A 27,136-nucleotide genomic window follows, 5' to 3' on the forward strand; every position below is an offset into this window, starting at 1 on the left:
TATAAAGTATATATATTCTTGATCCTTATAGATAGCGGAGTCGATTAAGCCATGTCCGTCTGTCTGTCTGTCTGTCCGTCTGTCTGTCTGTCTGTCTGTCTGTCTGTCTGTCTGTTGAAATCAGTTTTTAGACGACCCCAGATCCGAATCTTCAATAATTCTATTGGACATGCTTTCGAGAAGATCGCTATTTAAAATCAGCAAAATAGGTCGGTTAATAACGGAGATATGAGCAAAAATCCGAGACAACCTCTGAAAATTTCATCAAAAAATTGTTAAAAAAGCAACAAAAACACTGTACATAGAAAAAGATGTACACGTGTGTGTGTAGATGTATTTGGTTTTATTCAGCTGTGTATTTTTTGTATGTTTGGAATCCAAAAATACAAAAAATACACAGCAAAAAAATATGATTTGCACTTTTTGTTAAAATAAAATAATTTTCCCTTTTGTTTTGCAAATATATTTTTTAATGAATAGAAAAAAGTATTTAAAACGTTTTCAATTATATGAGAGTAGATTGTGAGTTATTGTACAATAATTTTTTGCGAATAATGTAAGTTTGAAATTTAAAACTAACACAAATTTTTTCCAAGTGCTTTTTAAAACAATTTTTTTACGATAAACAAAAACAAAATCTACGTCTCGTCAATGTTTACCAGCAATGAATCAGAGGTCGAAGTCGACCGGCTTCGAGTCGGAGCTTAGCCGCCGCCGAACTATATTTAGTTGCTTGAGCCGCCGCCGAAACATTCGGCTTAAATCGACTCAAATTTTTTTAATGTTTTTATTAACTAGACTGTAAGATCAATTATGTTTAAAATACACTATGGTGAAGGGTATATAAGATTCGGCACAGCCGAATATAGCACTCTTACTTGTTTTATAATACCATCCGTTGTCAATGTATATATGGATAGTTCTTAAATCAACAACAAAAAAATAACAAATAAATGACGTCATAATAAGTATCAGCAAAGAATAATAATGTGTTACTATAGTTAAAACTCTATATTGTCAAACAGAACGTTGCTTTGGTTATATGACAACGGTTCGTATTAAAGTCGCAACGCCATTATGCTAAAATGGCACAAAGCGTAAACGGAATGACTACAATGCGTTGTTAAAATTACAACTGTGGTAGTCAAATGGAAAAGATTTTATTTACATCTTATACACATCCGTTTTCTAAATGTTATTTAACGTGTTAAGATAATTTTCGACAAGGGATTGTATCAATTTCAGTATTTTTTAACGGGGTTTCCTTCTGTGCACAAATCTTATTCTTTGTCAGAAATAAACAAACATCGATTTTGTCTTTAAACGGAACTGAGTTTCAATAAATTTTAATATTTCTTATTCTTATTTTTCTGATTTGTTTTTGTAAAACAATGTTATATTTTTTTAATATCATGTTTTATTTTCCATACAAAGATTAAAAATATATTACAAAATTAATGTTTTTTAATATAATATTTTATAATATAATTTTTAAAATTTAACAAAAAAAATAATTATACTACAGCCATATAAATGAATTTAATAAATATATAGCTCTGTGTAAAAATAACCCTACCAAATGAAGAAAAAATTATGTTTAATTAAATAAATAAATTTTTTATACAAAATTGTGGAAAAGTAACTTATGTATAAAAGAACTTAAACTAACGAACCGGGTTCTTTATTTTTATAAAAATGTTAACACAATTATTAAATAATACACAATAAATACACTAAAAAGATGTTTATAAAATTGTGACAAATAAAAAAAAAATAATTTTAGTTAATTAAACGTGTTTTACATTATATCAAAGAAACTAATTAAATGTAATTTTTTATTTTTCCTTAAAAAATGTTCGTTTAAAAACTACTTTGTATTTAATAAAAATGACTACAAATAACTACAGCTACTAACTAATTTATGAAACCTTAATTAGAACATATTACTTTTCAGACAACAGATGACTTTGAACCTCATTTCATTCACGCTTAACTTAGTTCTATGTCCATCTGTCATTTTGTCTTACTTCTATTTAACAAGTAACCCCTAAGATTATGAATAATACAAAAATTATAAGACTTGAATATTAATTTATTAATGAAATGACAAAATTTATGCAAACTACTAAACTACTTTACTATTAAAGCAAAAAAAAAAAAAGAGTAAAATAATTAATCTACCCCCCCCCCAAAAAACCACATTATAATTAAAGCAAACCCCTTTGTTTAACCCTTTTTGAATTTCAATAACAAAATGGTCAATATTAGAAAAACTAAAACCCAAGATGAAATTGATATGAAACCATTGTAAACAGAGGGATTTGACATATCCCAGCCACGTTGTAATATAGAACGCAGTGATTCAGTAGGTTTGGTGAGGGGCAAGAAGGCGGTAACAAATTGCAAAAATGGAAACATGCCTTCAACGGGCCAAATAATTCCACACAACATGACAATGGGCAGAAAAGAGCCCATGGCTACATAAGTGGCAGTACGTTCGGTGTCCACAGCACAGGCTATAACAAAACCAAAGCACATGCCACAGAGACCATTAAGTATACACAAACCCACTACCAACCAAATACTTCCCACAATTGTCAATTCAAAGAAATAAAAGCTAACCAATAAAACAAAAGCCGTTTGGCTAAACATTACAGTGAATTGGGTTAAAACTTGGGCCAAAAGAATTTCAGGTCCCGTAATGCCTGCCACCAAACAACGTTCTAACATGCCTTCATTGCGTTCGATTAACATGGCTCCCGAGGTAATGGCCACCGATAAAAAGAAGATAATGGTCAGGATAACACCAGGAGCAGCAAAGTCCGTAAAGTTGGGATTATTAAAACCATAAATAGGTTGATTCCAGTTGACTGGAACTCGTCCAAGTTTGGGATTTAAATCACAATCGATTAATATATTTTCCACAAAACTAAAGAAGGCATATTGCAAATCACGATATAACAAAGTGGAGATTTGTTGGTCTAAAAAAAATAAATCAAAAGTTTAAAATTTGTTTAAATTAAAAATAATTCCTCGTTCAACTGATACTCACTTGACATATCAAGTTTAACATTAAGATCCGAAGATTCCACTGTAGCATCATCAGTATAGCGTCCGTTTTCTGTACGTTCCACTAATGATTCTGTATAGTTGTCAGCAAATACCAAAGAACCCCAGGCCTGGCCACGGCGCACCATTTCATTAGCTTCTTCATCACTACTGGTAAATGTCTAAAAAAATAAGGCAAAAGTAGTAGTAAATTTTATTGGCTTAGTTACGCTTGTGAAACAATATTAATTTGGTTGTCCGTTACACATATAAAGGCATTTTTCTAGTTGAATTTCCGATTTATTTTTCAAAAGGAAATGGAAACTAAAAAAAAGTAACGTTTGCAATTAGTTAGATATTGGTAGTAAGCAATTAAGGGTAATCACATATTTGAGAAAAAAAGTTTTATAATATTTGTTTTAACCAGATTTTTATATGATGTATTATAATTTTAACATAAATGTATATTTTTTTAACTACTTTATGTTTTAAAGTCGCAAAACAATCTGCCGACTTTTTTATAGTCATCATCTACGAATAAAACACAAAATGCAAAAACAAATATGTCAAAATTATTAACAATTAAACGTTTTTTTTTTACTAATTTTTTCCTTCATACCTTTAATTTATATGAATATTCTAAATATTAATGAATACTTTTATTTGTAGAACTTGGTTTGAATACCCTTAATATTACAACTAACTACTACTAGAACGATTGCATTTATTTAATGGCACATCATAAATCCTTAAATAACTGCGATAAGCAAATAATTTTGGTCGTCAGTAAAGTCACTTGAAAATTAATCTGTAATTGCTACAAAATCCTCTCAATTCCCTTATAGCCACGTATTGATTTTTCTGCTCTTAAAAATGTACGTACTACAATGTTGCTGTAGTAACTGTAACTCAGAGAAGTCCCTTTATATTGAGGACTTATTTTTTTTTCAGTTTGTACATTAAATAAATGAAATCTCTTTTATTTTATGGTCTAGAGTTTATTGTTTCACCGACTTGTACTTTATTTAATTTCAAGTGCAATCTCATAAGACGTTTTTTGCCTTTTCCCCAAAGAAATTTATACTTTTGTTTAAGTGACACTTCACAAGCAGCTCAAGAGGGAGCTCAAGACGCAAATGTTGAAAGAGAAAAAGAAAAATCTGTTTCGGGTAATTAATGAATTTTTTTGGGTTTTTTCCTCAAGTTTTTTTTTCATTTGAGTAAACAAAGTTCATTTTTCTTAGTATCGGTCCTATTGAATAGTTTTACTTTGTGGACTTTATAATTAAGTTTACACCATTAATTGTTGTTAAGGGTTTGGGGTTAAAAAGTAAAAGTTTCCCCCTTTTTTGGGGAGAGATATTATAAATTTTCTATATTCATTTTGTGTGAGTTTTTTTTCCCTAGAAGTATGTATGTATGACAGTGTATAAGTAAATATTTCCGGAAATTTGTTTTCCTTTCACTTTGTTTAGTTTGCGTAATTTGTCAAACTGAATTGTTACACTTTATGTTAGTCTTGACAAAAGTTGGAAGGAGAAATTTGATATAAGTTAATGCGTTTGATTTTATTATTACCTTGTTTACTTCAAGGACAGCTAGACCGTCAACTAGCCATCCACTTACAAATTTTCTTTTGTTTGAGCTTTTTCAGTTTTTTTTTCAGTTATTTTGTAATTTGTCTTGTTTAAATGAAGACATATACAACAAAAAGTGTATTCATATTGAAAGAAAGAATGGAAGATTTAAGCTTAATATTGTCATTTTGTTATTGCCAACAACACCAGCCGAAGAAGCGACCACCATGATGTTGTAATACACAAAACCTTCAAACACTTGGTCGGTGGGAGTGTTAGAGGAATAGCCAGTCATTCAGACAATGAATATATGAGCAGGTATTTGTAATTGTATGTAAAATGTTAAAGGGGATCTTTATAAGTAAATGGTCATAAACTGCAGCAAATGAAGTACTTAAGGACCTTTCCTATTCCATCCCTTCAATGTTTCTATTTTCCTTACATTCCGTTTCTTTCATTATTATTCTTCATTTAAGTTTTCTATACTATTTTGAAATAAATTTTCATCATTGGCTATTTGTGGCTAGAAGTGTAGTATGTGAGTGTATTTGAGTATTTTCATGCTTAGTAGCATTTTATGGTCCGTAACAACGTATTAACATTTTGACAAATTGAATCAAATTACCTGATGTTCTAACATCTTCTTTATACACCTCAGACTGAAATTGTGATATTTTCCACAAATATACACTGAACTACATGCAGAGACTTTAGATACATACATACTTTCATACAATCATATAAGCATCCTATTATATTCAACATTTCACCCTCCCAAAGCATTGAAGCCTGACTGACACAGGACAATGCTAATGGTACAACAATAACGAGATGGAAATGAAACCAGTGTTCTGTCATTGTGTTCTCTTCTTCTTCATGACAATAAAACAAACAAACAAAAAAATTAATTCTGTCAGTTTTTCTTTTTATTGAAATTCATTCACCTACGAAACAAAAATCCCCCAAAAACATTGAAATTTAACAGTAGAATTCCGTAAAAAGGGAACTTTTCTTAAATTAATTTGTTTATGTATTTGTGTCTTACTTGTTGAATTGCCTGACAAGTCTATTAAAAGATTTAATGAACGTTTTGTTAAAGTGTCAGTTTGTGACATTTTTTGAGTGTTGGCAAAATAGGCTGGTTTTAAGATTTCAGCAGTAACTAAAGCAGTAAAAAGTAATTGATTTGTGTTAGGAAACAATAGGAACGCAATTTGTATATTGTTTCCGGTGTAAGAATGAACCCATTTAATTTGTTTTAAAGCCTCCCATCATTTTCTTCAACATCGTCCGTAAGAATGCTCTGATTGCTGAATTGACTTTAGATTAGACATCCAAAGAACTACTTTATCACTTATGTTGTAAAATTTTCACACGCACCAATTTTATTTTGTTTCTTGCAAATATCTTTAATAATTGTTATACAAATAGCGAATTTTGTCCAAATATTAAATTTTCTTCTCCAATTAGAAACATTCACATTATTTTAAAAAAAAAGTTGTCTAGGAACATTTTCCATTAAAAACTGCAAATACTTACCACAACCATACTCTTATTCTTCACCAACAAATCCAGATAACGACAACTTAACATGGTTTGATTGCAACCCATACGCACAGGACAACTTTGTTGCATAATCATTTCCTCGGTCATTTCATGATTGGAAACAGCAATTTTCAAACCAGTAGGATCATGACCAATGGCATAACAGAATAAAATAATCTGAACAACCGGTAAACCAACAATAAACAACATTATGCTAAAAGGATACACAAAAAGAATCAAAATCATAAGCATATGTAAAGTACTACAACAAAAAAAAAAAAAAATATCTTACCCCACATTACGCATCATCCACAAAAAGTTTTTCCATATTAAAGCGTGCAAATGATGTGAACTCATTACATGTAGATTGTACAAGAATGAAGTTTGTATTTCTTGCTCTGGTGGCAAAGGTGGTGCGGGAGCAGCTTGCGATGATATGGGATCACGTATGGCCGAAGACATAGAAATATTATCACCAAACTCTCCCGAAATTTCAGCAGGATTTTGTTCATCCGATAAATCTAAGGCTGGATTAGAAATGGCTGGCACTGCCACCTGTTCTACAATTTCCTGAGCTATAGAAGATCTTCTACGTTTACCCATATTCTGCAGGACAGATAATTTTAAGAAGACCTCCTCCAATGAATCAGCATTGTATTGTTGTCTCAGAAATTCTGGAGATTCCTCTGCCAACATTCTGCCACCACGCAATAAACCAATCTAAAATTGAAAATAGATAGAAAAATTTTAGTAATGCAAACTTTTGTAAATGTATGTGTAATAAAATATCATTTATTATAATCCTGAGATGCTGTAATCATCATTATCATCAGCATGTTGCTGCTGTTTCTATTACATTTATAATCTCTATATACGTGTTAGTGGGTGTATGTGCTTGTGGGATTGTAACTCGTTACGTTGCTCTTCTTGTCTGGTGATATAAATCACACAACATTGATTAACCCACCCACTTTTAAGCAACAGCAGAATATAAAAATGACTTTTACATTGAAATATTGCCAAGTTTTATGAACTTTCGCTGACCCCTTTCTTTTTATTTCTTTTCATTTTGCTGGCTGCCATTATTCTCTTACAACATACATATAAACAAACCAACTGCTAACTTTTGTTCTTGTTATTGTTTTTTGCTGTTGCAATAACCATTGAAACATTTACTATACTTACAATGCCAAATACACACACACTCATTCACTCATTTACTCATAGAAACTATAATCATAGTTTTGCATAACTTTCCAACACCCTTTATTATTATTTCATGTTTTTTTTTTTGTTATTGCTTTTGTTCAAGTTTTTACATTTTCATCTCTGCTATACGATTTTGTTTTGTTTTCAACTCTTGCCCCGACATCGAATAGTAGAAGCCGGAAATTTTAGCCGGTAGCAGGCGGAAATTGAGTTAATTGATTTATGTTCGAACATGACTAGACACATCGTCATGCCTTTACTCGTCGTCGTTTACGTATTGCGTTCTATGGTAAAGTTTTTCCTAACTTTTTTTTGCAATTCTATTTTTGTTCTATTTTGGCTAAATTAAAACAAAAAGTAAAAGAAAATGAATTGTGGAAGAAAAAAAACCTTTTTTATGTAGGTTTTTATCCAACAACTTACTGAGCGAACGCCTTTGCGTTGTTTTACTTATGTGCGAGTTTTTGAAGGAGGCTTTTGTTTTTATTACATTTTAAGTGTAACAACAATGAGAAACCTCTTTAAATAAGAATGAAGTAAAAGTTACAATAAATCCTGCAGTTTGAGGCGGGTATCCTGCAGAAGAATTTTATCTATCATTAAAGGTTTACCAGCGGTTAAGATTTAGATATTATGTATGTCCCATTTTAATTACCAATGTTTTCAATTGGTTCTGCTGTAAAACCTGCACTACATGTTAGATGATTCTAACCTTCAACCAATTTATTACTAGTTTTGAAGAAATGGATACATTGACTTCTTTAAAATCCGCTTGATACCTTAGTAAAGGCCCCCAAAAGGTGAGTATATGTGAGTCTGTATCTATTTAAGAATTTGCAACATCTGTCTGTTGGTGGATGTGTGTCTATCTGGCTCTGTCTTGTTGTCGGTTAAAATTTATTTACGAGCAAAGTTTTTACCTCTTGCCTCATCGCTAATGGTGGTCAGTTTTATTTAGTACAAGTAATTACATCAAAATTGTGGTTACGTGTTTAGAATTACTGTGAGTTTGATGTTTTCTCTCTTTCTTCTCTAGTTGTTTTCCCTGTATTTTTCACTTTTATTCGTTTTTTTTTTTTTTTGTTCCTTTCGGTTTACATATTTATGATGTTGAAGTAATTAATGAACTTTATTAGAAGATTGATAAACTTAAAGTTTTTCCTGTCTAGAGTCTTTGTGTACTCTCAGCATGACCAGCACAGCGTACAATTAAATCACAGTGACGTTGATGTGTAATTAAACAGAAATTAAGGTAAATTAGTAACATTAATAAAATAAACTATCATTGGTTTTGTTTAAGAGGAAAACGATTAAAAGGTTGTTTAGCAAAGTTAAGTCTAAACTTTAGTAAAGTGATAAACCTAAGGACAAATGACGTTTATTAAGAACTCATTATGAAATCAAACTTCCCTAAAATATGGTATGCGTTTAAAATAACTTTAAATTATAGGAAAAAAATCTGATCTGCGAATATTGCTGATATATTATAAAATTCGATTGTAATGACAACATCAGAACATTTATTAAGCACAAGGAAATCATATAAAAAATGGAAACTTTTCATTATGAGGTGTCAATCATATTAACCAACGAACTGGAAAATTTGTTCCAATTTATTATTTCTCACCATAAAAATTACCATTTTTCCAAAACAGTTTTTTTTACCAAATTATAGTTTTATAAATTATTCATACATGTTAACAAAACTCAATTTAATTTAATGAGACAATTCTTCTTTCGCAGCAAAAAATCCAAATAACCAAATATAAAAAAACTTGCTGAATATATGTGACGCCGATGATTTTAGTTATTTGATTTGAAAGTGATAAAAAGAAACCCTTTTCTAAATGTCATACACATTTCAAATTCAAACTCAAACATACCAGCATTATAAATAATCTAACTAAAAGTTATTTGTTTCGTCTTGTCTTGTCATTCTTTCTTCTGATTCAATAAACAATTTCATTTAACTTTCTAATAAGATTTTACACAAATTTTGTACAAAGCAAATAAAAATTTATGTTGAAAATTCAAATAAATATTTGTACAAATTCTAAATGACTAAACAGACACAGACACTCTTTCAAACCCCTTCCTTATTCCAGCTTTAGTGCAAATACTTCTAAGACAAGACAATGCATGATGAAATATTAGATTTTTCTGTTAGAGGAATATATTTGCGTCTTTATTTTACATGTCAACAAACCCTTTTTAAGAGTTGGAATGTTAAGTGACATGGATAAACATCTTATTGATTTACACAATGCTACAATTCAATATTTATCAATGCGAATGATTTTACTTTATCCTTGATATTTTTGCTAAAAAAAATCCATTTAGCAACCAATATGATTTGTTTTAATGGCATGACGGATAAACGAACAAGTTTTTTTTCGTCCACAACAGCAGCAAACTTCAAATCAAAGTGTTACAGTCAAAGAAATCCAATTGAAAACACAAATGACTGGCGACGTTTGAGTGAAAGTAAAAAACAAAAAAAATTCAGCAGAAAAAGATGTCACATGTCCAAACATCAACCCACGAGGAGTTGCTAGCAAGGACCAAAGGATACGGCTTAAGATTCCCAAAACTCAACTACATTTTTATTTTCATAAGAAAGTGAATCTGATTTAAATTTTTTTGTTTTTTGTTTTCTTTTCATTTCGTTCTTTAAGCTTGTTGATAAAGATTTACGAGAGTGACAGCTTATTTGAATACCAACTAAACTCTAGTAAAATCAAGACGAAGGAATCAAAAATAAATTTTCCCTTAATAAATAGTCTAAAGGGAGTGTTTATGATTTTATTTAAATATTCCTCCTGTTAAACTTCTTCGGTGACGCTTCCTAAGCATCTTTGATAATGTATAGATATAACAAAAATATTAAAAAAATCATAATCCTTATAGTTATTTAGTTAAGGGTTACATAAAGTTAGAATATTTTGTGATCAGACGTAAAAAAAAACAAAAAGTTTTCAACTAAGATTTTATACTTTTTCCATTTAATTTTTCTTCTTTTGTGGCATCAACGTCAAAAACCATTTAACCTTTTGCTAAGTTATGCATTAACCTTTTGTTGCATTTTTATAAAAATATTGTGGATTATTTGTGTATGTTTCATAGCATGAAAGCTGTTGCTGTTGTTCTGACTGCCACCAACAATATCAAGCAACCATCATTGTTGCTACTAAAACAGCACACAAACAATATGTACAGCAGCAACCACAACGAAGGCAACAGAACCCGTGTTTGAAAGACAAACGTTAAACAAAAGAGAGACAATAGAGATACTACATGGCTTTAAACACACACTCGACTGCACTTAAAGAAACTACAAGGATTTTAATTTTATATTTTTACAATCCCTCTCTATGGAATCATAATTTAACTAAGGCCTATAAATATGCTACATATTTGTTAATTAATAAGAAAACTACATTTTTGTATTAAATTTCGAAATATTCGCGAAAATAAATATATTTTCTTCAAAATTAATTTTTTGTGAAGATTTTTTTAAAATTTTAATATAACAAGAACTTAAAACTGTAGTTATAACTTTTTAAGGAATACTTTGTAAGGTTCAATTCAAAAATATAATTTTCTTTCAGTGTGTTTTTATTTATGCCAAAAAATTTCTTTTGCTATATTTCAAGAAACGCAGCAGAGGTGAGATCTTGAGTTTGTCAGTGTGACTGAAGGGCTGACACTTTTGTGAAAGTAGAAACCACAAAAATGTCAAATGGGAAAATTGTTGCAAACGAAAAAAGTAAAATAATTTTTGTTCTATGTGTCCTTCTTCCTCGCAACTCATACGAAGGAGCAAGAAAAAATATAACACTAACAATCTTAAATAAATAGAAAATACAACAACCTGCAAGATGTTTGTTCAATTTAGTTTCTCATGCATACGGCATGTTTGTCACTCTCTCTCACATCTACACACATGTATGTATATCTATAAAGTATATCACATGAATAAATATTATCCTTATAAAAAGCATAGTTTTTTACTTTTTTTGATTTTTTGTTCTTATTTTAAACACTAAAAAATATTTATTCCATTTTTATATTTTTTTTCTCTATTCTTTGCTAAAAAAGTTTTTATATGTAGATATTTTTAAAATTTTTACTATTAAGTTTTTTATTACTATGTTTTCTATTTTATATTGTATTATTTCCGTAATTTTTTTCTTTCTGTTGTCATGGTGTTAGTACTGTTATACTAAGTATAGTAATAATAGGTTGATAACTTGTAATGGTTTGTATCTGTAGCAAAATTTATTTTTAAAAATTACTAGAAAGAAATTTTTTTCTCTGGTATGTGTATATATCTAGGCGGTGATGCATATAATTCCAATCATATTAAAAGTCACTCAAGTAATAACGAATAAAACAAAAAACAATAAACAAAACAGGAATGGAACTATATTCTATACAAAAGCCAAATAACTTAACTCCTTTAAAAATATAAATCCAAATGCTAACAAAAAAATTTTATAAATGGTATCTGGTTGTATTATATTGCTTAAACTATAAATTTGAAAGTTAAAAAATTTTGTCAAAATGTTTACTTAATCACTTTACCAACTAAACTTCCTATAACTCCATACATGGTACATATGGTATGTATGTGTTTATCTGTAGTTTAAAACAAATACAACATTTTTGTTTCCAAATATTGGTTAAACTTTTTTTTTGAAATTATAAGAACATATTTTTTTAGGAAATAATAATAATAAGAATTTTTGTTGGTAGAAAATCAATGTGGTTTTTTTGTATGCAAATAATAAAATAACTTTACTGTCAAGTATAGTTAGTATATGGTTTTCAATCTTTAAAAAAAATATTTCCATTTATTATTAGTTTATAATACTTTATGACCTTATCTCTTAAAACTAGGTATGATGTGGTTCTTTTTTTGTAAATTTCTAATTGAATATGTTATTGAGTAGGATAGAGAAAGTACAATATTATGAATTTAAACTGATATTAGAAGCTTTTTAAAATATAAACCGATTAATTCTGAGTTTGTGTCTATTAAAAAGCAACTTGTATATGCTATGCCAAAAACTAAGTTTTTTATTATATGAGAATATATTTTCAACTATTTCATATTTAGAATTTATTTAAAGAATTTTTTTTGAGGTCTTAGCTTATCAACATTTTCATTTAGACCCTCGCATTTTTACCTAGTCCAAAACATTTATAAATCAAAGTAAAAACCTTTGTTATTTGTTTTATTTCCTTATTTTGTTGTGGAAATAACTTTTAACTTCAATTTGCCAATTAGAAGTTGAGTTTTTAGTTTCTTTTTAGTTATTGCTATTTACATACCCTTTACAATATATGTATGTATATGTTTCTTTAGTTGTACAAGTTTATCCTTTTCTCTAACAGGCAAGATTTAAGATCCATGTTTCCTGTTTACTTTTGCAAAAAAATGAGAATTGTTTAGTGTCTTTTTGAAGACTAATAAAGCAAGTTATAACAAGCTCAAACTAAACTAAAAGGTTTTTTTAATAAACTAAATGACAAATTCTGATAAATATTTTACTTTAAAATTGTTATTGAAATTAAAATATTTTATAAAATTTTATTTTAAACCATTTGAATCACATTTTAACAATTACCACTTAGTTATGCTAGATTATGTCGAATCGTATACATATATATCTATCATGTTTCGAGTACTTATGTAAGTGATTTTTGGAAAATGGCTGTGTATATGAAAGTTCGTGTCAATATATATTGAACTTTATGGAATTCTAGAAAGTAATAAATTTCTAATAAAAAGTATATTTTTTCCAATATTATTTCAATATGTTGTTTTGTATTTGAAATCAATTTTGTAACTATAACCGAAAAGTAAAAAAAAAACATGTTTTGTACATCGAAATATATAGTTTTTTTCAACACTCTTCAGAAGTAATAAAATTTCATCATTCACTTTTATGAAATTATTTAAGCCGACTCTCTTACCAAGCAACAGTTTCGTCATACATATTGAAAATTTACAAATTAAAATAGTTGGGATTTTTTATTTTTTTATTCCATTTCACTGACTATTGTAATTTGTAGGTGAAATAAGTCACCAAATGTTATTGCTATTTTGTATTGTCACTATTCAATGGTTCAGTCATTTAATTTTTACTCTTTTTGTGTAAACGACATCCTCAACAGTATCATTGACAAAAGTTTTACAAAAAAAAAAAAAAAAAAACGAAATATATGTAAGTACGTGTGTGTGTATATTCTCTTGTTTCATATATATAAATTGTTTTTAAATCCTGTCTCTTTTCATTAAATTGTTGCCATGAATGGGACTAAAAACGAATAAAAAAAAAACGGTGAACCAGATCACAGCAGAAAAGGTTCAAAAAGTCTAGCCAATCATTTAACAAATAATTGAAATTCATTTCATTTTACTATGATATGTTAAAAATCGTTAAATAATCTAGAAAAATGTACATATTAAACAGGATTTAAAGACACAAAATTAATTTATAGTAGAACATTTATAAATAAATTGTTGATAAGAATATTTATTTATTACATTTTAAGTGATTATTGTGGCTATCTGCCAAATTCTTTTTCAGAATATGTCAGTAGCAACATGCAGCAAATATGAAACTTTCATCACATGGGATTTTTGTATGTAAAAATTTATATTTACAATACAACAATATACATATGTAAATACATATATAAATATATTTTACAGTGGCATCAACATCGACTCCTTATATAAGCAACTGGTTAAAGTTAACTTCCTATCAGCAACATTATTTTCTTATTAGTTAAATCTATCAAATTCTTTATTATTTCCTTCCTTTGTTTAACACTTATTTAATGATAAATATTTAACATTTGAAAAGTTAATTTTAAAACATTTTATCATTGTCGAGCTGTCATGTTTGTCATTAATTTTCTAATTAAATACTTTCTCTTTATATAAAATAACATTGTCCAAATAATTTATAACAATGTTGATGGTTTACTTCGCATTTAAAAGAAAAAAAAGTTGTTTTAAATACTTCGTTACGTTTACGTTACCATTTAATAATTAGCAGAAAAAACATAAAACAATCTCTAATTACCTTAGAATGGAAATTAGCTCAATATAAAATAATACTAGAGATACAAAGTTTTAGTTATAAAAAAAAGATCAATTGCAGAATTAAATAAAAAATTATTTTTAAACAAGGCCATTAAATGTATATGATAAAAATGAAAAAGAATTAAAATCTAAAGGCGCAACATCATAAACATTATCGGGATATTGAACAATTGTAATAAAAACTCAGAGCTCTCTTGCAAGCATTCACAAATACGAAATATCGTAAGCTTTCTCATCACCTACGGCAGAGTCAGAAAGCCTTTCCATAAATGCTTAAATTTTCACAAAAAATTTATAGTAAATAAGTATGAGAGTTTAATTATTTCTCATCATATCGGTTGTGAGCTCTCTTAAAAAAGTTGAAGCTTATTCAGCTTTCAATCATTGCCTTTACCTGAAAACCTTAATTTCTAAAAATTTTTAATTGGAAAAGTATAAATGTATATATTTATACCCCACACCACTATAGTGGGGAGGGTATTATGCATTTGTGCTGATGATTGTAACACCCAAAAATATTGGTTCTAGACCCACCTTAATGTATACCAATTGGCTCAGAATCATTTTCTGAGTCGATTTGGCTATGTCCGTCTGTCTATCTGTCTGTCTATCTGTCTGTGTGTCCATGTAAATTTTGTGCGCACGCTATAGGTCGCAATTTTCAAGATAATTTGACGAAATTTCGCACATACTCTTTTCTTGGTTCAAGGATCGTTGAAATCGGTCCATTATTTCGCCTAGCCCTCATACAACCGTACCTCCCGAATAGGGCCTTTAGGCTCATAAATACGTTAAATGTTGTTAAATGGAACAATAAATGACACTACTAATTTTTATAGTGATCGGGCCTCATTTGACCCTAGCCCCCATACAAATTCCCCTCAGCAAATGTCTTGAAGGTCAAAATTCACTTATAATTTCTAATAAATCAATTAAAATCTACGTAAATAATTTTGAAGTATACGTAAATTCCTCTACCAAAACTTATAAGGATAGGCCAATATTTACCCTTACTCCCTTATGAACCCTCTTGTAGAAAATCTTTTTTTTTTCAATACACACAATACGGTTAAAGAACAAATTAAATGCTTTATTTTTAAAATTATCAACTTTTTTAACATACTGACTGGTGTAGGGTATTATATAGTCGGTAATGTATGTAATAATTATGAAATTTGTAAGTGCATTAATATCAGTCTTTGATTTAAACATGTTATTCATGCTTTAAATGCTTTGCATAATTGAATAATTCACTTTAATTTGACTTTCACGACCTACATGCCATTCTTAAATCAATTTCCAATTATGCTCCCAACCATTGGCAACATTATTTTTTTAAAGTCACAATTTTGCATTTAAATTACTCTAGAATAAAAAATTAAATTAACAATCAAACACTCTGCTTTTATATCCGTTTGAATAGCGTTAAGAGAAAATGAAATACAGCAAAAGAACATTAAATAAACAAATGTAAACATATTTTTACTTCTGTTAAAAAAATAATAGAAAAACCAAAATGAAATAATAGAAAAAGAGAAAAATAGAAACCCCAAAAGATTTTAAAAAGAATGTCCCCAAACAGCTTAAATAAGCCTGAAAAATTCTAGGAGATAGGTGGGGTAATCTTATACAGGATCACGTTTGTTATGATTATTGTTAAGGACTTGTTGGTTTCTAGTGCGTGTGTGTATGTAAGTGTTTTCAAATGTTGCCACATTTAGATGAAAACAAAACATGTTTTGTTGTAACACGTAGCTACATAACTATTATTATACTCCTCTTGAAGTCCTATATATGTCATTATTCATACATTCGTATTTTTATTTATCCACCCTGGTCCAGTTTCAATGTTAACAAAATTTTTCTGTTCTTTTTGAACTATTTTGTATGGTTTATTTAAAGAATTTTTTATTCTCTTCTGTTTTAGAATATAAGTATGTATATAGCTAAATAAATCGGTTGCAACAAGCAAAAACTGCACATCTCAAATAGTAATAAAATCTTTTTTGAAATCTTAATACTCAAATCCATATTGTATGAAGTATCTAAAAAAAATAGACCAAAACTTAAGATAAAATTACCATGTTAATTATAATATATAAATGTTGCTCATTAAAAACTGAAATGTTTTAAAATGCTATGCTGCAAAATGTAATAAAGCTAGTTATGTAATTCTTCTTTGTTGCCACAAAACAGTTTGTCTTTCTAACACAATCACTTTTCCGAAGAAGACTATTTCCTAAAAGTAACTATGTGTATGATTGTGTTCGTATTAGAGTAATAAAAACAAGATTTAATGCAATGTATTGTTGTAAAACATTAATTTGAGAAAGAGGAACAAAAAAACGTACAGGACCTTGAGTATGAGTAACATTGCTGTTAACGAAAGAAAAGTGGATTAGGTGAAAGGAGACAAAGAGATAGGTAAAGATGGAATATATAAAAAGCTTTTTATTTACAAGCATAATTCCCAGCAAAAAGTTGTTATAATATAAAGATATTTTAATTAAAAAAACATAAGAAAAGCTTATTTTCTCAAAAAATATTACTTTTCAAAAACGAACTACTTTTTGTTTTTCTGGATTCATATTAAAAAAATCAAAATAGAAAATTTTCTCTAAAAAATATTATATTTTGAAATAAAATTTCTTAATTTTCTAATTTTTTTAACTAAAACTTTTGCCTGGATATTTATATTATTTTGCATAACAAATTTATTCTATTAGATTTGTCACCTCCTTTTGCTCTACACTCTAATTCATGTTATTGGAACGATTTTAGCTATTAAGTCGATTGTTAAAGAAATTAATGCGAGCAATTAATCACAAACTCTTTCATTTTTATTTTTCTAAACTTCATCGTTTTAAGCTTATAGCCCAGAATGAGTTTCATAAAAAGTAGATGATTGTTGCAAGAAACCAAGAAAAAAAGACTGAAAAGACATAGTATTGAACAATGTAGAAAAACAAACAACCAGTAAAATCCACACAACACATACAGATTGTTAAAAACTGCAATGGTTCTGGGTTTCATCATAAACAAAACGTGAAGAAGAGTAAAAAACAGACCATGATAGAAGCAATATAATGGACTATTCCTGTTCTTAGTTTTATATCCTTGTTGCTGTGTATCCTTTTAGTATGTTGCTATGCTATTTATATACCTTTAGGTTACCACACACATACACTCACTCATACACTTATTAAGTGTAGCAACGTAAATTATGCTTTTCAAATTCTTGTCGTTGTTGTCCTTTCGAATTGTTCCTTCATTCGTTTTAGTCATCCATTTATACAACGTACTTTTCCATTTATTTAGGTGGCCATTCTTTTAACTGACTTTGATGGTAGTGACAATAAGATTGAATTGCTCGCAATCGTTTCCATGGCCACACAACACATTTTTGAAGCTAGTTCTATGCAGGAGTTTTGTAGAAATTCTAGCAGAAGCCATAATCTCATAAATTCACAGCAACAAAATGTATATCATTCTTTTAAACAATATTCTAAATATAAATGTTTTAAGTTTAAGAAGTCTATAACAAGAATTATTTTTACAATAAAGTTTTCCAAGGAAATTAATACCAAATTAGATTCTAAAATGTTTGCGTCGTTGTCTTAGAAATATAATCTAATTGAAGAGTTTTGGTTTCTTTAAGGAAGATTTCAAATGAAAATTTTAAATGTTTTTAAAGGATACTACCAATATGTTGCTAATAAGAACATATTTTATGGTAAGTTTTTATTTAAAAATTATTGCTAAGATGTTTTCAATTTGATACTTATAAAGCAGAAAAGGATTGCTGCTTAGTCACGACCACTAATCACTAATTTATATTGTGGCAACATAAATGTTTGTAAATGTTGTAAAAAAATAATATACGTTTAAATTAAATCCGCAATAAAGTTACATTATTTTCTGACGAGCTAAAAACAACTATAGACTAGACTATAGACTATAGACTAGACTAGACTAGACTAGACTAGACTAGACTATAGACTATAGACTAGACTAGACTAGACTAGACTATAGACTAGACTAGACTAGACTAGACTATAGACTAGACTAGACTATAGACTAGACTATAGACTAGACTATAGACTAGACTATAGACTGGACTATAGACTAGACTATAGACTAGACTATAGACTAGACTATAGACTAGACTATGGACTAGACTATAGACTAGACTATAGACTAGACTATAGACTAGACTATAGACTGGACTATAGACTAGACTATAGACTAGACTATAGACTAGACTATAGACTAGACTATAGACTAGACTATAGACTAGACTATAGACTGGACTTTAGACTAGACTATAGACTAGACTATAGACTAGACTATATACTAGACTATAGACCAGACTATAGACCAGACTATAGACTATACTATAGACTAGACTATAGACTAGACCATAGACTAGACTATAGACTAGACTATAGACTAGACTATAGACTAGACTATACTCTAGACTATAGACTAGACTATAGACTAGACTATAGACTAGACTATAGACTAGACTATAGACTAGACTATAGACTAGACTATAGACTAGACTATAGACTAGACTATAGACTAGACTATAGACTAGATTATAGACTAGACTATAGACTAGACTATAGACTAGACTATAGACTAGACTATAGACTAGACTATAGACTAGACTATAGACTAGACTATAGACTAGACTATAGACTAGACTATAGACTAGACTATAGACTAGACTATAGACTAGACTATAGACTAGACTATAGACTAGACTATAGACTAGACTATAGACTAGACTATAGACTAGACTATAGACTAGACTATAGACTAGACTATAGACTAGACTATAGACTAGACTATAGACTAGACTATAGACTAGACTATAGACTAGACTATAGACTAGACTATAGACTAGACTATAGACTAGACTATAGACTAGACTATAGACTAGACTATAGACTAGACTATAGACTAGACTATAGACTAGACTATAGACTAGACTATAGACTAGACTATAGACTAGACTATAGACTAGACTATAGACTAGACTATAGACTAGACTATAGACTAGACTATAGACTAGACTATAGACTAGACTATAGACTAGACTATAGACTAGACTATAGACTAGACTATAGACTAGACTATAGACTAGACTATAGACTAGACTATAGACTAGGCTATAGACTAGACTATAGACTAGACTATTGCCTAGACTATAGACTAGACTATAGACTAGACTATAGACTAGACTATAGGCTAGACTATAGACTAGACTATAGACTAGACTATAGACTAGACTATAGACTAGACTATAGACTAGACTATAGACTAGACTATAGACTAGACTATAGACTAGACTATAGACTAGACTATAGACTAGACTATAGACTAGACTATAGACTAGACTATAGACTAGACTATAGACTAGACTATAGACTAGACTATAGACTAGACTATAGACTAGACTAGACTATAGACTAGACTATAGACTAGACTATAGACTAGACTATAGACTAGACTATAGACTAGACTATAGACTAGACTATAGACTAGACTATAGACTAGACTATAGACTAGACTATAGACTAGACTAAAGACTTAAATATAAAATGAACTATGTTAAAAAAATTGAAAAACGCCTGTTTTAAAATCTTTAAATATTCTGCTGACCGCTTAAATACATAATATAATCCCCCGATTGCTATTTTATAAACTTTAGATTTTATGTGAAAAAGTCATATTGGCTACGCTGAATATTTTCCTTAAACCAGTTCCATACTAAAGAAATAGATATGATTATAAAGTAGTTTTCATTATTCCAGTTGTATCTTTAAATCACTTAGCTCTCGTTATCTGTAATCATTACCAGATTGTTAATGTTGATACAACATTTCAATCTAGTTTTTACTTTAGCAATAATTTTATTTATTGCGGAAAAGTCATCATTTAAAACATTCTTTTTTGTTTTGATTTGTTATTACAGATTATTTATGTTATGTTTTAAAAATTGCGTAACATTTTATCAATCCTTTATTGCGCCATAATTTCCATTTAAATCGTTTTAACCCCTTCAAACCAGAAAAAAGATAAACAATTACAATTTTTCTCTCCATTTATTTTCAACTTTCTAAAATGTTATAAAATTGACAAACGAATTTAAACCAGTTTTATTTATAAAATGCGAATTTTATTCATTGTTTTTAATATTTGACATATTTTTAATTTATGTTGATATAAATTTAAATGGTTTAATTTGTCTATTGTGTACACTGAGCAAATACGTATACTTAATCTAATATTTAATTTGATTTTCACATAGTTGTTTTAATGTTAAAGTATTGTTTTATATTTATGCTATTAAGTTTGGCTTTTTTAAAGTAAATTTTATGAAAAAAAACATTTGTATTTTCAGCCATTTTTCTCCATGTGTATATTATTTTTTTGTCTCATTTATTGTCCACTTTTTTTGTTTATAGTTTTTTTCTTTTCAATTTACTTTAAATTTATTGATTATTGTTATTTGACTTTTTGTTGTTGTTTAAATTTCACTTTGCTTTATGATTCTTTAGTTTTTTGCCTTTGTTTTGATTTTTATTGTTCGTTATTTTATTTTTATGGGCCATAATTTTTATCTTAGCTTTTGTCTATCGATTCCTAAATGTTGTCACACTAACAAAAAAATCGTAGACGTTTAGTTCTTGGGTTAAATTTAGATGGATGGGTTTCGTTCGGTTCCCATGTCTCAGATGATTTAACCTCAAATTCACACATTGCTTGAGTTGACTTTTGTCACCAAAACTTGTTTGTTGTTTTTATTAGATTCCAACTCCCTTCAGTCATATAACCCATTCACTTTTCACTTCACTTTTCTGTTTGTTCTTCATATTTTATCCTTTCTTTCTTTATTTTTGTCTATGTATTTTCTGAGATGTTTTCTTTATATGTGTTAATGTATTTTTTGTTTTATGCGTATTTATTGTAGAGTGTTGTGTTGTGTTGGTTTTAGTATTTTCCCATTCATTTAAGTTCTTTTCGCATTAAAAGCTTAAATAAATCTTTCTGTTAAATTTTTTTCTCTTTTGCTGGTTATGAATGTAAGTTCTTTTAAGGGTGTGAAGTTAAATTCGTCGGCCAGATACGTCCCACAACACATTTGTCAAATACGTTCCACATACTGTAAAATTCGTTTTCATATTAAATTAATTGATTTTTTAATAAAACAAACGCCAAATAAAATGTTTTTGTGAAAAAAAGTAAAAATATATTAAAATTTATTCCGAAAATAAATATGTAAAATAAAAATTAATTAAAATAATTGTATACTCATAAAAAATGGTGGTTAAATAAAAAATTTTCAAATGAAAAAAATCGACACTTTGAGAAGACATGAATTGGGGTACCGGCATAGTGGATGTAGTCCAGGACTAGTTCTTTCAAAAAATATATAGTTTATATGCAATTCCAGCTCTGGATAATTTTTACGATTTTTTTAAAAAACACAAAATTTTGCCAAAAATTCTGAAATTTTCAAGTGGCTCCAACGGGTATTTAGAGAAGACATGAATCGGGGTAGCGAAAAACTGGAAGTAGCCCAGGACTAGTTCTTTCCAAAAACATATAGTTTATATGCAATTCCAGCTCTGGATAATTTTTACGAATTTTTGAAAAACCATAGAATTTTTGCCAAAAATTCTGAAATTTTCAAGTAGCTCCAACAGGTATTTAGAGAAGACATGAATCGGGGTAGCGAAAAACTGGAAGTAGCCCAGGACTAGTTTTTTCCAAAAACACATAGTTTATATGCAATTCCAGCTCTGGATAATTTTTACGAATTTTTGAAAAAACGTAAAATTTTGCCAAAAATTCTGAAATTTTCAAGTGGCTCCAACGGGTATTTGGAGAAGACATGAATCGGGGTAGCGAAAAACTGGAAGTAGCCCAGGACTAGTTCTTTCCAAAAACATATAGTTTATATGCAATTCTAGCTCTGGATAATTTTTACGATTTTTTAAAAAACACAAAATTTTGCCAAAAATTCTGAAATTTTCAAGTGGCTCCAACGGGTATTTGGAGAAGACATGAATCGGGGTAGCGAAAAACTAGAAGTAGCCCAGGACTAGATCTTTCCAAAAACATATAGTTTATATGCAATTCCAGCTCTGGATAATTTTTACGATTTTTTTAAAAAACACAAAATTTTGCCAAAAATTCTAAAATTTTCAAATGGCTCCAACGGGTATTTGGAGAAGACATGAATCGGGGTAGCGAAAAACTGGAAGTAGCCCAGGACTAGTTTTTTCCAAAAACATATACTTTATATGCAAATTCAGCTCTGGATAATTTTTACGAATTTTTGAAAAATCATAGAATTTTGCCAAAAAATCTGAAATTTTCAAGTGGCTCCAACGGGTATTTAGAGAAGACATGAATCAGGGTAGCGAAAAACTGGAAGTAGCCCAGGACTAGTTCTTTCCAAAAACATATAGTTTATATGCAATTCCAGCTCTGGATAATTTTTACGATTTTTTAAAAAACACAAAATTTTGTCAAAAATTCTGAAATTTTCAAGTGGCTCCAACGGGTATTTGGAGAAAACATGAATAGGGGTAGCGAAAAACTGGAAGTAGCCCAGGACTAGTTCTTTCCAAAAACATATAGTTTATATGCAATTCCAGCTCTGGATAATTTTTACGATTTTTTTAAAAAACACAAAATTTTGTCAAAAATTCTGAAATTTTCAAGTGGCTCCAACGGGTATTTGGAGAAAACATGAATAGGGGTAGCGAAAAACTGGAAGTAGCCCAGGACTAGTTCTTTCCAAAAACATATAGTTTATATGCAATTCCAGCTCTGGATAATTTTTACGAATTTTTGAAAAAACGTAAAATTTTGCCAAAAATTCTGAAATTTTCAAGTGGCTCCAACGGGTATTTGGAGAAAACATGAATAGGGGTAGCGAAAAACTGGAAGTAGCCCAGGACTAGTTCTTTCCAAAAACATATAGTTTATATGCAATTCCAGCTCTGGATAATTTTTACGATTTTTTTAAAAAACACAAAATTTTGTCAAAAATTCTGAAATTTTCAAGTGGCTCCAACGGGTATTTGGAGAAAACATGAATCGGGGTAGCGAAAAACTGGAAGTAGCCCAGGACTAGTTTTTTCCAAAAACATATACTTTATATGCAAATTCAGCTCTGGATAATTTTTACGAATTTTTGAAAAATCATAGAATTTTGCCAAAAAATCTGAAATTTTCAAGTGGCTCCAACGGGTATTTAGAGAAGACATGAATCAGGGTAGCGAAAAACTGGAAGTAGCCCAGGACTAGTTCTTTCCAAAAACATATAGTTTATATGCAATTCCAGCTCTGGATAATTTTTACGATTTTTTTAAAAAACACAAAATTTTGTCAAAAATTCTGAAATTTTCAAGTGGCTCCAACGGGTATTTGGAGAAAACATGAATAGGGGTAGCGAAAAACTGGAAGTAGCCCAGGACTAGTTCTTTCCAAAAACATATAGTTTATATGCAATTCCAGCTCTGGATAATTTTTACGAATTTTTGAAAAAACGTAAAATTTTGCCAAAAATTCTGAAATTTTCAAGTGGCTCCAACGGGTATTTGGAGAAGACATGAATCGGGGTAGCGAAAAACTGGAAGTAGCCCAGGACTAGATCTTTCCAAAAACATATAGTTTATATGCAATTCCAGCTCTGGATAATTTTTACGATTTTTTTAAAAAACACAAAATTTTGCCAAAAATTCTGAAATTTTCAAGTGGCTCCAACGGGTATTTGGAGAAGACATGAATCGGGGTAGCGAAAAACTGGAAGTAGCCCAGGACTAGTTCTTTCCAAAAACATATAGTTTATATGTAATTCCAGCTCTGGATAATTTTTACGAATTTTTGAAAAAAACGTAAAATTTTGCCTAAAAATCAGTTAGAGAAGACATGAATCAGGGTAGCGAAAAACTGGAAGTAGCCATGGACTAGTTCTTTCCAAAAACATATAGTTTATATGCAATTCCAGCTCTGGATAATTTTTACGATTTTTCAAAAAACATTTTGCAAAACATTCAGAAAAATTTTGGAGAAGACCCGTTAAAAACTATTTTAAGGGTTGTATTTACATAACCAGTTACTTTTCAGTGACTAGTAATTAGCGTCTGCATAACTTTGAGGTACTTTAGTAATGACTGTTAATCTAGTATAGGAGTATGAGCTTTATTTTCGATTTGTTTCTTAGTTTTCATATTTTAACCGATTGCGTGAAACAATTGTGTTTTTACAAATAAGATAACAAAATAAATTTGCAGGTGAATGTTAAAACCATTATTTGAAGAACAATAGAAAATCTAAGCACAGGAGCAGTGAGTAGAACATTTGACTAGCAAACAAATAATGCTGCATGTACTTCCTGGGTATTTCATATATTCTTGAAGAGTTATATTTAACATTTCCCAAAGAAATAGCATTTGATTTTAAAATTTTAACTTATTTACCCATTTACTACCATAAAATTGTTAGTATATATATTTCTTTATAGGGCGAATCTGTCAACCGATCTTGACAACTTTATTTGGCAAACATTTTTAATTTTAGAGTTAAAAAAAAAATAGAAAAAATTTTTTGATGGCACATTCAAAATATTTTGTGTGAATATAAACTGACCCTAATATGTGATGAATCCGTTAGCGTAAATCATTTTGATTGAGGGAAGCAAAAGTTATAGAGGGTTTCACTTAATTATTTAAAAAAATCCGTAAAATTGTAGTAATTATATGTGTAATATTTGAAAAAATTGCACATAATTGTAAAAATTATTCAAATTTAGCGCATAAGATTTATTTTAAAAAAAATTTAAGAAATTTCATTTCTGTAATGTTTTAACTTGTTGCCTATAGTTTTTGAAAAATATAGAATTAGTAAAATTAAAAAAAAAACAATTAATATCTGAATATTGTGAGCTTGATTTATATGGGAATGCAATTAAAAAAATATAGTTTGAAGGAATTAAATATTTATAGAGCGATGCTTTTTGATGCTGGGTACATTTTATTTCAGGAGCGGATCCAAGGTGTGGAAAAAATAAAATTTAAAAAACTTTGATAATTGCTCATATACCGACAATCAAACAAAAAATTAAATTGATTAAACCAAGGTAATGTTTAACTTTAAACACTGTGAATTAATTTATATCAGGATAGGTACAAATATCGCGGTAATTCATAATTTTTAAGAATTTATGATGAGAGTGATACAGGTAGCAAAATATTATGTAAATTGTACACAAATTAAAAATGTTTTTGCATCTGTGTCAATTGGATTGATCGTTTTGGGTCTTTTTTGTAAATTTGTTGTTAGGATCGGGTTTTTTATATATGATTTATATAAATTCTTAAAGGACATAATGTTGCAGGTAATAATAAAGTTAAAACGGAGTCGCTTAGACTCTACTTGAACGTTAAAGTGCACTGAACTTTCACGATAACCATTCACAGGTAATATTTTACAATTTGTTGTGATAATTGGAAAATGAATCTCAAAAACCCTAAACTAATTCAAAAAATTGTGAAATCTTTGATTTTTAATTTTCTTAGAGACTTTATCTAGAAAGTCAGTCGAATTTCCTAAAAAATAAAAACATTTTTAAAATTTAAAGGCTTCACAAATGCTCTAGAAAAAGTAGCAAAAGTAAAATTTGTTGTGAATATTAGAAAATGTATTTAAAAACTAAATATTTCACAATCTAAATCTAAAAAAGCCGAAAAAAGCAATTTGTTGAGAAAATTTGAGATTTTTTCAGCAATCCAAGCCCACTCCAAATGACCATTGTATAGTTTTTAAAATTACATTTATTGTATTCGTAGATGTAGTGAAGTTTTTACAGTTTTTTACTGCCTGGAATTCAATCTTTCACGAGAAAATAATTTACCTATGCACATATTTAAATTACTCCAATTTTTGTAAAACTTAATGTTTAAAAAAACCGTAAAATTTACCCAGAGCTGGAATTGCATTTAAGCTATATATTTTTGGAAAAGTCAGGTCCTGGTTTACTTCCGCTCTGTTGGTACCCCGATTTATTTCTTCTCCAAATACTTGCTGCAGCCACTTGAAAATTTTTGATTTTTTGGTAAAATTTAATGCTTTTTCAAAAATTCTTAAAAATTATCCAGAGCTGGAATTCCATATAAACTATATGTTTTTGGAAAGATCTAGTCCTGGGCTACTTCCAGTTTTTCGCTACCCCGATTCATGTCTTCTCCAAATACCCGTTGGAGCCACTTGAAAATTTCAGAATTTTTGGCAAAATTTTGTGTTTTTTAAAAAAATCGTAAAAATTATCCAGAGCTGGAATTGCATATAAACTATATGTTTTTGGAAAGATCTAGTCCTGGGCTACTTCTAGTTTTTCGCTACCCCGATTCATGTCTTCTCCAAATACCCGTTGGAGCCACTTGAAAATTTCAGAATTTTTGGCAAAATTTTGTGTTTTTTAAAAAATCGTAAAAATTATCCAGAGCTAGAATTGCATATAAACTATATGTTTTTGGAAAGAACTAGTCCTGGGCTACTTCCAGTTTTTCGCTACCCCGATTCATGTCTTCTCCAAATACCCGTTGGAGCCACTTGAAAA

General features: G+C 29.1%; 1 protein-coding gene across 3 annotated transcripts in view; it reads right to left on the minus strand.

Moving 5' to 3' along the window:
• Positions 1-2,021: 2,021 nt before the first annotated feature.
• The window catches only part of LOC111690216 (ABC transporter G family member 23), an 88,414-nt gene continuing 63,299 nt past the window's right edge, over positions 2,022-27,136 (minus strand). For all 3 annotated transcript variants that reach the window (XM_046950129.1, XM_046950128.1, XM_046950131.1), the window contains exons 6-9: positions 6,463-6,890; positions 6,165-6,384; positions 3,053-3,230; positions 2,022-2,981 (exon numbers count right to left, since the gene is read on the minus strand). In XM_046950129.1, coding sequence (XP_046806085.1) covers positions 2,227-2,981; positions 3,053-3,230; positions 6,165-6,384; positions 6,463-6,890 — 1,581 coding nt within the window. In that variant the 3' untranslated portion in view covers positions 2,022-2,226. The remainder of the gene's footprint in view (positions 2,982-3,052; positions 3,231-6,164; positions 6,385-6,462; positions 6,891-27,136) is intronic.

The sequence above is a fragment of the Lucilia cuprina genome, chromosome 4 (genome assembly GCF_022045245.1).
Source record: "Lucilia cuprina isolate Lc7/37 chromosome 4, ASM2204524v1, whole genome shotgun sequence".
NCBI classification, from domain to species: domain Eukaryota; kingdom Metazoa; phylum Arthropoda; class Insecta; order Diptera; family Calliphoridae; genus Lucilia; species Lucilia cuprina.